Genomic DNA, 14754 nt, shown 5'->3' with positions numbered 1-14754 from the left:
CTGTGTATGCTGGTGGTGGTGAGGCTGGTACTGGTGGCTCCCGGCTGATCTTGGTGCGACACAGGTTGCACACCACTGTTCATTGGTCGTCCGCGCTCTCACTGAAAAACATCCACACCTTTGAACACCTAGGCCTCTGCACGGTGGCTTGGCGCGAGGGGGTGCTTTGGGAAACAGTTGGGGGAGTCTTCGCTTTGGCCCTGCCTCTACCCCTGGCCACCCCACTGCCTCTTCCAACCTGTCCTGCTGCTGCACTTGCCTCCCCCTCTGAAGACCCCTCTTCAGTTGGCTTAGCAAACCAGGTCGGGTCAGTCACCTCATCGTCCAGCGGCTCTTCCTCCGAATCCTCTGTGCGCTCCTCAATCGGACTTACTGCCCTTCGTACCTCACAGATAGACAACTGTGTCTCATCATCATCGACCTCCTCATCCACTGAAAGCTCTTGAGACAGTTGCCAGAAGTCCCCAGCCTCATCACCCTGACCCCGGGAATTTTCCAAAGATTGGGCATTGGTCACGGCAAACTCCTCAGGTGGGAGAGGAACCATTTTTTCCCAATCAAGGCAGGGGCCCGAGAACAGTTCCTGGGAGTTTGTCTGCTCATCAGAATGTGTCATTTTCATGGAGTGAAGAGGCTGGGAGGAAGGAGGAGCAGCAGCGAGAGGATTCAGAGTTGCAGCAGTGGACGGCGTAGAAGACTGGGTGGTCGATACATTGCTGGATGCACTTTCTGCCATCCACGACAGGACCTGCTCACACTGCTCATTTTGTAATAAAGGTCTACGACGTGGACCCATAAATTGTGATATGAAGTTGGGGTCCCCAGAAACTTGCCTCTCTCCTAATCCTGCAGCAGCCGCCTGCGATTCACCTGGACCAGGAACTCGGCCTGTGCCCACACCCTCACTTGGACCTCCGCGTCCTCGCCCGCGTCCACAGCAACGTTCTCTAGGCCTACCCCTCAGCATGGTGTATTACGAATAAAGCAGACACAGAGCGGTCTGAATAACTATGCAGTTAGTGGCGTGCAGTTGGAGGCTGACAGCGGTTATGTTACACACACTGCAGTCCGCAAAAAATTATACGCTAGGCTGCAAAAAGGCCTAGCTGGGTAATAGTGAGCCACTACAACTCCCAGCGGCCACGCAGTAAAATGCACACGGCCATAGGTAACCCTAAGAAGGAGCTTTTTTTCAATTTTTTTTGAAAAAGCCAACAGCTTAGATAGCATGTATATGACTTTCCCTCTATAAGCGGCTGTGGCCATACACTGTGCGTGAAGTTGACGGGACGCACAGAGCGGTGTAAAAAGTTATGCAATTATTGGCTGCACTTGGAGGATCACAGCGGTTATGTAACGCACGCTGCAGGCCGAAAAAATTATACGCTAGGCTGCAAAAAGACCTAGCTGGCTAATAGTGAGCCACTACAACTCCCAGCAGCCACGCAGTAAAATGCACATGGTCACAGGTAGGCCTAAGAAGGAGCTTTTTTGTGGTACTTGTTGACAGGATTCTACACTAGCACTGTCCCTGCCTCACCAGTACTGCCCCTATACTCTGTATAATTGACTGCAGACTGAGAACGCTATAGCCTGCACAGCCCAAGATGAAAAAAAACAAAATTTGTGCAAAACTGCTCCCAGCAGCCACAACAGTAATGAACACGGTAAGATGTGGCCCTAAGAAGGACCGTTGGGGTTCTTGAATCTGCTACCAGTAGCCTAACACTCTCCCTATAGCTGGAACAGCAGGAACAGCACTCTCCCTAATCTCTGCCAGTGTGTGTCTGAGGCCAGCCGTGGGCAGGACAGCTTTAAATACTCGGCGGTCAGTTGATCTCACCAGCCACTCACTGCAGGGGGGTGGGATAAGGAGGAAGTGGTAATGCCTTCCCTGCATGTCTATTGGCCAGAAAATGGCGCAAAACATGCGGGGAAGGAAATGGAAATGACTCGAGTACCGCGTGGTGCTCGTCTCGAGTAACAAGCATCTCGAGCACCCTAATACTCGAGCGAGCATCAAGCTCGGACGAGTACGCTCGCTCATCTCCAGTAGTATCCCTTCAGAAGCTTTCCAGGTTTAAATGCTGCTGTATCAGTATTGCGATTTTGTACATTCATAGTTGTTTGCACTGTCAACAAATTGCAAATAATAACAATAGCTTACTATTTGCACAGGAACATTTTAACTAACTCCAATCCCTTTCACTATGTTATAGTTGCTCGATGCATCTGATGTAAATGGTGCATTTGATGAAAGCGGTGCATTGCGCCAATAGAAAACCTAGTACTATAATTTCCTAATAATTACTAGTACTGCTAAATATGGAGAGCAGAAGATGAACCCGGGAGACTTCCTCCGGCACATGAAGACTAGTGCTCTAGTTTGACTGCAACATTACATTGTACTTTACATATATTATATCCCTGTGCTAAGAGATGGTATTTTTGAAGCGGGAAGAGGCAGAAATTGGTTTTAATGGAGGATAAAACATTTCTATGTAATATGAGCTGCCGTTAGACATCACATCCTGACATGTAACATACAGTACATACCTGTGTAATGTATATGTGGTGGATGATTCTCTTTGGTAAAGTTGGTTTAAAATTACAAAACATTTTGCTGTCCTGTTCTGTAGATTACAGATGGCGTCCGGTTGTAGGAGAGATTCAGATTCCCCGTCTACTTCACGGCATCCCGGCCGTCCTGCAGTGTGATATATCAGGGTATTTCCCAGATGTAATCACTGTGATATGGCGGAGACATGCTGGACCTCAGTTATATGAAGGGACTGACCCTACTGCTAACCAGAGTGTGACATCCATGAGAGCGGCCGATAACACCTACAGCTGCACTACCTGTCTGCCCATCACCCCCACATTGGGGGAACATCAAGGGGCAGAATATATATGTATAGTGGACCATCCCACCCTGGAGAAACCCATAGAGAGAAGCACAGGGAGGCTACAAGTCAATGGTGAGTGTGTATACATTTATAGAAATATATAGCTGCCTCCAGCTTTATGGAAAAGGATCAGTTTTATTTATTGATAAAAAATTAAAATAAGAAAATATCTCTTTATATATTCTTCAGTTAACCCCCCCCCCCCTCCCCGAGTCCGGCTCTACTCACATTGTGTTTGGACCTTATATCCGGCATACATGTCAGGAGCAGTTTGTATCCTATGCCCCAACATAAAGCCCCAATGTTTGCCACAGTATAATACACAGATGTATAACCATTCATAAGCCTTATGTTGAAAATAAAATGTAAGCCGTACGTTATGCGTTTATTGGGGCGTCTTCTGTAGCAGAAAGTGTAACAGGCTCCACTGGATCGCGAATCTCGGCTGCCGCTCCTCTCTAGAACCCAGACGCTCATCTTCATCTTTGCTCCTCTCTTACTGGTGACTCTCCTCTCCTTCCGCCCGCTTCATGCGCTCTTTACTACCTGAGTTCACTTTTTCTGGGCTGCACACGACCCCTCCCTCTAGGTCCCATGATCAGTTATCTCCAATCACATAAGTTCTCTCCGACGTAGAGGATGACCAATCAGCAATTTAGCTGCAGGCAGTCAATCGTCAGGCGCCCATTTCTTGGTAGATCACCTTTAACCCGTTATGCAGGAAAAATCACTATTTTTCCTCAGAACAGTGCCTCTTATGTCCCCCTAAGGGCTCATAGCGAGGTCCCCAGGACAGGCTACCCCTTTACCTACACTGTAGGACCCTCCAAATCACTACAGTTGCCCCCTACTTAAAACATAGCCATCCTCAGTGTTAACTATGATCCAAGGAATTAGACAGGTGTATTCATATATATTTTGACTACATGCAAGTTTATAGTATTTTTGAATTGAAATCTTGGGTTAGGACGAAGTCTTAGATTCCAGCTGGTTATGAGGCCCCTACATTATACTTCTCCCCACATTCTGAAAATTGTGCATATCACAGTAATGCATAAAATTACATTTTAACAAACTGTAAGGCAGGTAACCTGGAAGGGAAGAATTAATAGGTTATCAGCCGACAAAGGTTATGAATCATAAGTCCTTCAATAGTTCACATTATTGAAACAACCTGAAAGCAGGTGTAGAAGGCTTCTAGGTGACTGCCTTTTGGTAATGGATTTGGAGATCATCTCCTGGTGCAAAGGGGCACGCAGATTATGAATTCAGGAGGCACCTGGTGGTCTCCTAGGACTGGATTCTCCATAAACAAATAGGAAACCAAACAAATATCTCCAAGTAGTCTCCTGGGGCAAATTTCTTTGAACATTGCAAACTCGCTGAGTAGTTTCTCAGCGCACAAACTTTGTAACAGTCTCTGAGTAGTCTCTCAGGGCAATTCTTAATATATTTAATCCACGGGTAAACAGAAAAACGCACCAAAAACCAAAAAAATAAATAGAATGCAAAAAAATAACTGTTCTTGTGGAGAATGGGGAGGCAAGTAGTTATTCGTGATAACGAGTATGTAGCTGTTCTCTGGTGCTTCTTGTGGACAGTCCAGAGGTCCACACTGGGGTTGCTGGGAGTCTTCTCCTGGTGGAAGTGTAGAATGGGTAGGAATCTGCTGCAGACTCAGCTGTGGATTCTGAAGTGGAGTCCGTGGTGCTGGGGACTGTAACATCATCAATTGACTCTGGTACCCAGTCATGGGATTAGCAAGGTCAAAGGCAGGTGGACACAGAGTGTTTGTTTTTTTCGGCATACTCGGCTTGGGTTCAAAGTCAGTGTCCATCCTTTCCGCTACAAAATCCGTCTGTTCCGGAGGTGGTGTGTTTGCACAGAGCTTAAGTCGATTGATGAAAAATATGAGGTCTCTTGTTAGTCTGGGTAATACAGTACTGTCCCTTCTCCAGAGAAGGAATAGATGATATCATGTATGGTTGTATCTCCCAGTGGGAATCGAGCTTGCTAGTTCGATGTTCATTTCAAAGCCAGACTTGATCTCCACTCTTACAACAAACAGTAACTTCATCAACAACATTTTAGGCATAGAGTGACAGACATTTATCCCTTGACCGTCTCCTGCTAAATAGGATGAAGCCACCAGGCTAGGTTAAGTGATTGCTGTACTAGAAGGTTATTTGAGGAGGAATGAAGAGGACAGCGCAGGCTCTCCTGTGGACACACTGACCATGTAGGGGCAAGTTAACTCATGGTTGCGATGAAAGGAAACCCTGCCATGTCTGCACTAGCTCAGGTTCTTTCTGGCAGGGTTGAAAGAGACTCCGCTCCCGCTCCTGGCTCCACCAGATTGCGAATCTTGGCTGCCGCTCCTCTCTAGAACTGACTGGCTCCTCTTCGTCTTTGCTCCCCTCTTACAGCTGACTCTCCTCTCCTTCTGCCCGCTTCCTGCGCTCTTTATCACCTGACTCCACTTTTCCCGGGCTGCACACGATCCCTCCCTCTGGGTCCTGTGGACAAATCAGCAAATTAGCTGCTGGTGGCCAATCGGCAGGTGCGCTGTTGCTGGGTAGATCACCATTAACCCATTATGCAGGGAAAAGCAGTATTTTTTTCCCTAAAAGGTTCCTCCTATGTCCCCCTAAGGGCTCATAGAGAGATCCCCAGGACCTATTACCCGTTTGCCTACCCTGTATAACCCTCCAGATCACTACACAGGCTGAGTTCTATTTTCGCTAACAGATTACATAATTCCAACCTGCTAATGGGAGCTGAATTATGTAATCCAATGCACATGATTGAACAGTGTATCATACAATTGCGGAATCAACAATTCAAATCTAGTAGTGTGAGACCGGCCTAAGCTATAGTGCGGTTATGGGATTTGACAGGAGTAATTTTTTTTATATTCTTGCCCACTCCCACGATCCAGGGGCGTCCCGCTTTGAAGTCAGTGGGCGGCATGAAAATCTGGCTCTTTTCAGTGTGACGTGCGCATGCTTTCCTATACAAGTCTATAGGAGAGCTCTGGATTTTCAATTAGTGTGCAGGCTTTGCAGGTAGACAACGCAGAACCAGCAAGTAGATAAGTAAGAAAAATATGGCAATTGATTCACTGTCACCTGCCCTATTTCCTTTTGATTTTGGAGCAATTGTTTCGGTCAAACAATTGTAAGGATATATGGAGAGCTCAGGATGAACCCGGGAGACTTTCTCCGGCACATGAAGACTAGGGCTCTAGTTTGGCTGGCACATTTAATTCTACTGTACCTATATTATATCCCTGTCCTAAAGACATCAGCAGTAAGAGATGTCATTTTTGCAGCGGAATGAGGTAGAAATTGGGTTTTATGGAGGGTAAAACCATTTTTTCCTGCTTCCACTTGTATGTAATATGAGCTGCTGTTACACATCACATCCTGACATGTTACATACAGTACATACCTGTGTGATATTTATGTGGGGGGGATGGTTTTTTTTTTTGGAAAGTTGGTTTAAAATTACAAAACACTTCCATCTCCTGTTCTGTAGATTACAGATGGCGTCCGGTTGTAGGAGAGATTCAGATTCCCCGTCTAGTTCACGGTGTCCCGGCCGTCCTGCAATGTGATATTTTGGGGTATTTCCCAGATGCAATCACTGTGTTATGGTGGAGAGTTGATGAACTCACAATCTACGGTGCTGTTAACCAGGATCGGATATCCATGAGTGTGGATAATAGCACCTACAGCTGTACCGCCAGTCTGCCCATCACTCCCACACTGAGGGAACATCAGGGGGCAGAATATATATGTAATGTGAACCATCCCGCCCTTGAGAAACCCATAGAGAGAAGTACAGGGAGGCTACAAGTCATCGGTGAGTGTATATACATTTATAGAAATATATAGCTGCCTCCAGCTTTATGGAAAAGGATCAGTTTTATTCATTGACATTTGGTAAATAAATCAAAATAACAAAATATCTCTTTATATATCCTTCAGTTAAACCACCCCCAGAGTCCGGCTCTACTCACATTGTGTTTAGACTCTATGTCCGGCATACATGTCAGGAGAATGTTACAACCTATGCCCCAACATAAAGCCCAATGTTTGCCACATTATAATACACAGACGCATAATCATCCATAAACCTTATATTGAGAAAAAAAATGAAAAAATGTGTGTCATGTATTTATTGGAGGCGTCTGCTTTAGAGGAAAGTGTAACAGGCTGTGCGTTCACATTTCAGCAAAGCCCAGGCTGTCACAGCCGGTGATGAGAAGTCTGTGTATCTCTGGGGAGATGAAGTATTTGCTCAACTTGGAGAACTTTTATCCTAAAAGCATTAGAATTACATGGAGGTGCGGAGTGGAAGGATTAGAAGACATCATATCATCCACTGAGTCATTGGCCGATAATCCTGACAGAACCTACAGCATCTCCAGTGAGGTCCGAATCCCTGAGGATCGTCACAAGGATCCAGGATTCACAGTACGAGTGACCTGGGAACATGAATCTATGCAGAAACCAGAATCCAGGGAGCTGTCTATCAGAGATTCAGGTGAGGAGCGGGATGTTACCTCCTCGCTGACCTCTAATACTGTTATATATGGAGTGCCTGGAATCCTGGGAGCTGTCTATCACAGATTCAGGTAAGGAGCAGGATGTTACCTCCTCGCTGACCCCTAATACTGTTATATATGGAGAGCCTGGAATCCTGGGAGCTGTCTATCACAGATTCAGGTAAGGAGCAGGATGTTACCTCCTCTCTGACCTCTAATACTGTTATATATGGAGAGACCGGAATCCAGGGAGCTGTATATCAGAGATTCAGGTGAGGAGCGGGATGTTACCTCCTCGCTGACCTCTAATACTGTTATATATGGAGAGCCCGGAATCCAGCGAGCTGTCTATCAGAGATTCAGGTGAGGAGCGGGATGTTACCTCCTCGCTGACCTCTAATACTGTTATATATGGAGAGACCGGAATCCAGGGAGCTGTCTATCAGAGATGCAGGTGAGGAGCGGGATGTTACCTCCTCACTGACCCCTAATACTGTTATATATGGAGACACGGGAATCCAGGGAGCTGTCTATCAGAGATTCAGGTGAGGAGCGGGATGTTACCTCCTCTCTGGCCTCTAATACTGTTATATATGGAGAGCACAAGATGAACCCGGCAGACTTTCTCCGGCACATGAAGACGAATGCTTTAGTTTGGCTATAACGTTTCATTGTACTGTACATATTGTAGCAAGGGGGGTTCACTTGCCTCGGGATCGCTGACCTCTCGTACCAGAAGTGGCGCACCATACGGGTAAACACGGCTCAGAATTGGCGTATATCTTTGTCTGGCTTCTGCCAGCGTTGATTTTACAGCACGTCACAGCGCAGCAAATCACACAATGTCCATAATGTCAGTAAGCACCCCAACTTGGGTGGGAGTCCAGGGGCGTCACCCCTGTCGGACTCTTGCCTTTTCAGGCCACCAGCCTGCAGCATCTTCCTGTGCTGCGCTGGCCCTCTCTCTCTCTAATGCTTTTTTAGCAGGAACTGGCTTTTATCTGGTTCCTGCTCCACCCCTTGGTTAACCCTCACACCAGAAGTCCTGTCTCTGGCCCTCTACAGGCCCTTCTGTGTATTGCACTACTACAATATATTATATCCCTGTCCTAAAGACATCAGCAGTAAGAGATGGTATTTTGCAGAGGAATGAGGCAGAAATTAGGTTTAGTGGAGGCTAAAACATATTTTACTGCCCCCCACTGCTAGTGCTCTAGTTTGGCTGGCACATTTAATTCTACTGTACCTATATTATATCCCTGTCCTAAAGACATCAGCAGTAAGAGATGTCATTTTTGCAGCGGAATGAGGCAGAAATTGGGTTTTATGGAGGGTAAAACCATTTTTTCCTGCTTCCACTTGTATGTAATATGAGCTGCCGTTACACATCACATCCTGACATGTTACATACAGTACATACCTGTGTGATATTTATGTGGGGGGGATGGTTTTTTTTTTGGAAAGTTGATTTAAAATTACAAAATATTTCCCTCTCCTGTTCTGTAGATTACAGATGGCGTCCGGTTGTAGGAGAGATTCAGATTCCCCGTCTACTTCACGGCGCCCTGGCCGTCCTGCTGCAGTGTGATATCTCGGGGTACTTCCCCGATGCAATCACTGTGACATGGCGGAGAGGTATTGGACAGCAGTTCTGTTTATATACTGACCGTTCTGTGACATCCATGAGAGCAGCCAATAACACTTACAGCTATACAGCTCATCTGACCATCACCCCCAAACTGGAGCATCTGGGGGCAGAATATGAGTGTTTGGTGTTCCATCCCACTCAGGAAAAACCCATACAGAGAAGTACAGGGAAGCTACAAGTGACCGGTGAGTGAATACACATTTATAGAAATATATAGATGCCTCCAGCTTTACAGAAAAGGATCAGTTTTATTCATTGACTTTTGGTCAATAAATTAAAATAACAAAATATCTCTTTATATATCCTTCCGTTAACCCCCCCCAGAGTCCGGCTCTACTCACATTGTATTTGGACTCTATGTCATACATGTCAGGAAAATCTTGCATCCTATACCCCAACATAAAGCCCAATGTTTGCCACAGTATAATACACAGACGTATAATCATCCATAAGCCTTATGTTGAAAAAAATATATAGACCGTGCGTTATGTATTTATTGGGGGCGTCTGATGTAGAGGAAAGTGAAATAGGCTGTGGGTTCCTTCCTATACAGTAAAGCCGATGGCACACAAAAAGATTTGCATTGCAGAATCCACGGTAGACATCTGCACCACAGATCTGCAGTAAATACCGTATGGAGCATACAATGCAAAATCGCCTTTTCCTACACACCCAAAGAATTGAATTGCGATTTCCGTGAGCAGAGGAAAAATTGCAGTATGCTCTATTTTCATACAGATTCCGAACGGACGGGTTCCAATGAAGTCAATGGAAGCCATCCGACCCGCGGCTCATCCATAATTGACGTTGTAAATAGATCGCAGGTGCCTGCGTCATCGCCTAGAAACCGCGCGTGATAAATAAACATTTATTAGGAACCCTGTAACGTGTATATCCGACGGTGAGCCCTCTGGTCCATCCACAATACAGATGTAAACATTTCGGGGGGGGAAAACCAGCCACGGGCATAGCAACATTCTGCTACAAGCTCCCGCATGCAGAATCCAACTCACTCACATGCCGCCGGCCTAAAGAGAAACAAAAAGTATCCTGACGTGCTATATACCTACTCAGTAGATGTCAAAATTGCACTCCTGGCATTTACCTAGTCAATAATGGTCCATGGACCCTTTTAGCATATGTATCAGGAGATACAATGAACATGGCCTTAGATAGAACTTTATGGAGATAATGACATCTTCACAATAAAGGTCTTTTTAAACGGTCCTGATATCAGCATGAATGTTCCTCTGAACGTTTGTTCGCCCGACAATCAGGCCGTCTAAAAAAGACAATTATCCAACGAATGAGTGAGCGCTCGCTGGCTGATCATTGGTATTCAGTGAACATAAAGATGCTTTCTGATTGGCTGTGTTCGTCTCTCCATATGAACAGGGAGGTATATAGCCGTCTTGTGAGGAACGAACTATCTTACTAGCATGACATGGGTATAGCGGAATCCTTGTCGCTGTGAGCATACCCTCTTTTAACAAACAAATGCCAACACGCTATCTTGGATTAAATTGGCCTCAGCAGCCATTTTATTAAAAATAACAAAGGGGAGGTCCTAGGAGCCACAAAAACTAATCTGTCGCCTCACCAACCAGGGAAATAAGTTGTACTCCCGCCACATACCACCGTCTCAGGAGACCCTTTTTCCCAACAACACGCCCCCCGTCGCAAACCAAACTGGCTCGGGAGATGCACATTGCCTACCTCCCGACACCGAGGCCTGCTAGCCCTATGCGGGCTAGCCACTCCACCCATCTTTGTAGGGCACCGCCTTGTCAAAACCACGAGGCGACAGATCCACCGACTAACACTATAAAGAAAGAGAGGCGACGGTGGCTCTCTAGCCCCTGCCTTCACCCCCCAACCCAATTTACTCAATCCCCAGGACCCCCCTTTATGCCAGTTAGCAAGGCTTGACCCTCTCAAGCCAGCAGCGCACCCCACAACACCAGGGCATGCTTATATCCTTCTGAACTCCTTCTAACCACAAATCCATCCCAATGGCATTTAAATGCACCTAATCATCTCTCCAATAGTTTCCCTCACCTCCCTCCAAATCTCTGCGTCCAACCGCCACACCACCATGTTTTCCCACAAAACGAGACACTTCTCTATTCAATTTAATGCAAGCTTTATCCAGCCCTTTAACAGATCTGGCAAAGCACCACATTTTTTAAGCTCCAAAAAAAGGCCAGTCAAAAAGCCGCCTTACATAGCAACCTCTCAAACTGTTCCCTGCAAATCTCATCCAATGCAACCCCCAACTTTTCCAACAAGCCAAAGGAAATTGGCCTCTGCACATCCCCACCACCCATTCCTCTTCTAAAATCCTTCAAAGCCTGTTTCACAAAAAAATTCTTAGTAAAATCGCACTCCCCCCTAAACTTACAGCTAAATGCCACTTCTACCATAAAACAATTTACCCATCCTATTGTAAACTTCTGTTGCGTTCCTTTGCCCAACCAACTCAGTAACACTTCCACTCTATCCTTCTCTAACTCTCCGACCCCAAATCATCCTAACCACTCCCCCCATTCTCGCCCTACCGCTAATTAATTCGCCCTAGTCCCCTGAGCCAGTAACCCCTCAATTAGGTGTTACACTGCTCGCTTACCAAGCTCCAAAGTCGAACCGAGCTTGTCTTCCCTTCTCTGTCCGCTCCCGAGGCAAGCCCCCTGAACCACTCCCACTGAAAACGAGAGAGAGCATCTGCAATTGAGTTATCGACCCCTCAAACATGGACTGCTACGAACCAGTTATTTAATGACAAGGCTCCCAGCACCAGATAACACACCAGGTTCACTACCATTGGTGAGGAAGCTGTCAGCGAGTTGATGACCAGAACCACTTCCATGTTGTTGCACAGGAACCTAACTTTTTTGTTTCTAAAATGGTCACTCCACAGCGCCACTGCTACGACTATCGGAAACAGTTCCAGCAGTACCAGGTTACGAACAATCCCATTCTCCCTCCATGCATCCAGCCAACTTCCAACGCACCACTGGCCTTGAAAGTGGGCCCCAAATCATGAACTACCTGCTGCGTCAGGAAACAGCTCCAAGTCCACATTCATACAAGCCTCCTCCATCACTATCCATTATATTTATTCAAAAAGGAGGCCCAGACAAATCGACTTTTTGGCTCCATCCTAAACGAATAAAATGATGCAGAGCCTTCACCACAGTCATAGCTGCTGCCAGCCTCCTGCAAAACACTCTCCCCATTGGCATTATTTGAAAGCAAAATTGAGCTTCCTTAATAATGATTGCAATTCACGCAGCATGATTTTTGTCAACCTTCTGCCCTTTTCCACCTCAGCCTTCAAATTCCTCAGTTTCTCAATGCCTCGGTAACCTGCATTTCATCAATGCCGTGTTGATGGTGATGCCCAAAAAACTCTGACAGGACATGGGACCTTCTGTCTTGTCGGGGGCCAATGGTACCCCAAACCGACAAGCGACCCACTACAATGTCCCAACAAAACCGCGCATGTTGACGAACCACCTAGGCCTACACACAGGAAATAGTCAAGGTAATGAATGACTAATAGCATTCCTACGGTATCCCTAACCACCCATACCAGGAAAGAACTGAAGGCTTTAAAATATGCACATGAGATGGAGCATCCCATGGGCAAACAACGATCCGCAAAATAGTCCCTTTTGCAAAAACACCCCAACGGTTCTGCTGGCAGCAAATGAAGTGCTGACCCAATATCAGCCTTCGCCAGCAATGCCCTGGACCCGTACTTTCTCACCCACCTCGGCGTTGAACGATGTATACACCACCCAACACAGCTCTGGGTCTGAAGCCAGTTGGTGAATGTCTGCAGAATTAAGCACCACCTCTGTTTCTCCTCCTTTTCTAACTTATACTCCATCCTGTTCACCTTATCTAAATTAATCTTCTCCAGCGGGACCAGGGAAAATATCTCCATGTATTTGTCCCGCCAGATTTTCTCTCTCACCTTCATCTTCAACTGTGCCCCTAATGGCCCCTCAAAGCACACATATACCTCACCCTTGGCCTTATCATCTAACCACACCTCATCACCGTCCTTTTCAGTCTGCACTGCAACAGCCACCCCATCACCTGTTCCATCCCAGTTACCCCAGCTGAGCTTCCTGCTTGGACGCTCTAACTGCTAGTAAACTCTCTTGACAGTGTTGTCCCTGCCGACACCAGTGACAGACGCCCTCCCGACGCTCGTCTCCAACAAAGTTCCCATAGCTGACCAATAAAATTCTGCCTAATGCACACGAACCCCCAACTTCCTAACCAAGCCACCCATTGCTGGCGCAAACTGCCCCGCTACAGTTCACACACATGACAAGGATTGTTACTCACCCGGCTGTGTAGGAGCTGTGAACCCACCAGCCGCTGGTCCATCTTCAAGTTACTGGGGCCTGTCCTCTTCCATGCTTCTCCTCTGGCTCATCTGCTTCTGTCCCCGCTGCTGCTTTTCTTGGGTTTGCAATTCTTCCTCCCCTTCCAGGGTTAGCCGATTACCGCCCCCTGCTATCACTCCCACAGTCATAACTCCTGGGGCTCCCATCTTCTCCTGCTGCCCTGGTCCTCTGCGCTGACCTGCTGCTGCAGGGCTGCTCCCTGCAGGCTCTTCACTGGCTGAGCAGCCCCCACCTCTGCCTGCTGTCCCTGTATGCAGTCGTGAGCTAGGCCCTGCCCCCCTGATGGCACAGGGCCTAGTGCCAGATGCAGCACCGCGCCGCCTAAAAAGAATTCTCCCAGGCCTGTTCTCCCCTCTCTGCTGTGTCCCAGAGGAGGACAAGGATGAGGCAATCGGGGACGGGCTCCCTCTGCGACAGCAGTGCGCAGGACCCTGCTCAGGGCAGAGACATGCAGGCACATTCGCCCTCCATGGCCTCCTCTCTGTTTACCACTCCGGCCACTGGCACCGACCCCTCCATTGTCAGCGCTGCTCCAGGCATCTCCTCCAGCCACTGCAGTCCTCTCTCCCCTCCACTGCGGCTCTGATCTTCTCCAGCAAAGCCTCCATCACGGTAAGTCTTGGGACTTCTCTCTTCTTTCTTCCCTCAACAGTCTTCACCTCTTTTAGCGGGCTTTTCTCCTCATGCTTCAGACTCTTTTCTTCACTTTTCAGGCTTCTTTCTTCACTCTTCTCCCAGGTTCTCCTTCTTCCTCTGGAAAATGGCTCCTTCTGCTTTGTCACCAGACCTTTTCCCCGGCAGTCTCCACCCCTATCCCACGGTCCCCCCTTACCCTCCCCTTTTCCAGAACAGTCCTCTTTGATTAACTCCCTCACTCCCCATTAACCCTGTCATGCCTGCCTCCTCCTATTGCCCTCCAGGCTCTGGCTCCGGCATTCCTTTCATCTCCATAATCCAATTCTTGGCCGGTGTAGAAGAAAATTAAATTACCTCCTGTTGAGTGATTTATTATAATGGATGACTAACTGATACAAACAGAGACTAATGCTTCTGTTGTTGGACTGATCTGTCAAAAAGAGGAAACATTAGTTTCTATTTGTTTCAGTTTGATATCTATTTCTGAATTGGTTTACAGGATTGTAGACAGATCCATTAAAAGGGAATCTGTCACCTCCCAACCGCACTAGAAACTAAGGCCGGGCTCACACAGCCGTATGCGGAATCTGCGGT

At 47.1% G+C, this 14754-nt stretch overlaps 1 protein-coding gene across 1 annotated transcript in view; it reads left to right on the top strand.

The window, feature by feature from the left end:
* Positions 1-14754, top strand: part of LOC136577082 (uncharacterized) — a 50880-nt gene that overhangs the window by 31794 nt on the left and 4332 nt on the right. Inside the window, exons 10-13 of the mRNA XM_066576794.1 lie at positions 2640-2978; positions 6444-6770; positions 7143-7454; positions 8962-9288. Coding sequence (XP_066432891.1) covers positions 2640-2978; positions 6444-6770; positions 7143-7454; positions 8962-9288 — 1305 coding nt within the window. The remainder of the gene's footprint in view (positions 1-2639; positions 2979-6443; positions 6771-7142; positions 7455-8961; positions 9289-14754) is intronic.

This window comes from Eleutherodactylus coqui, chromosome 8, assembly GCF_035609145.1.
Source record: "Eleutherodactylus coqui strain aEleCoq1 chromosome 8, aEleCoq1.hap1, whole genome shotgun sequence".
Classification (NCBI taxonomy): domain Eukaryota; kingdom Metazoa; phylum Chordata; class Amphibia; order Anura; family Eleutherodactylidae; genus Eleutherodactylus; species Eleutherodactylus coqui.
This window is presented reverse-complemented; position numbering and strand designations above follow the sequence as displayed.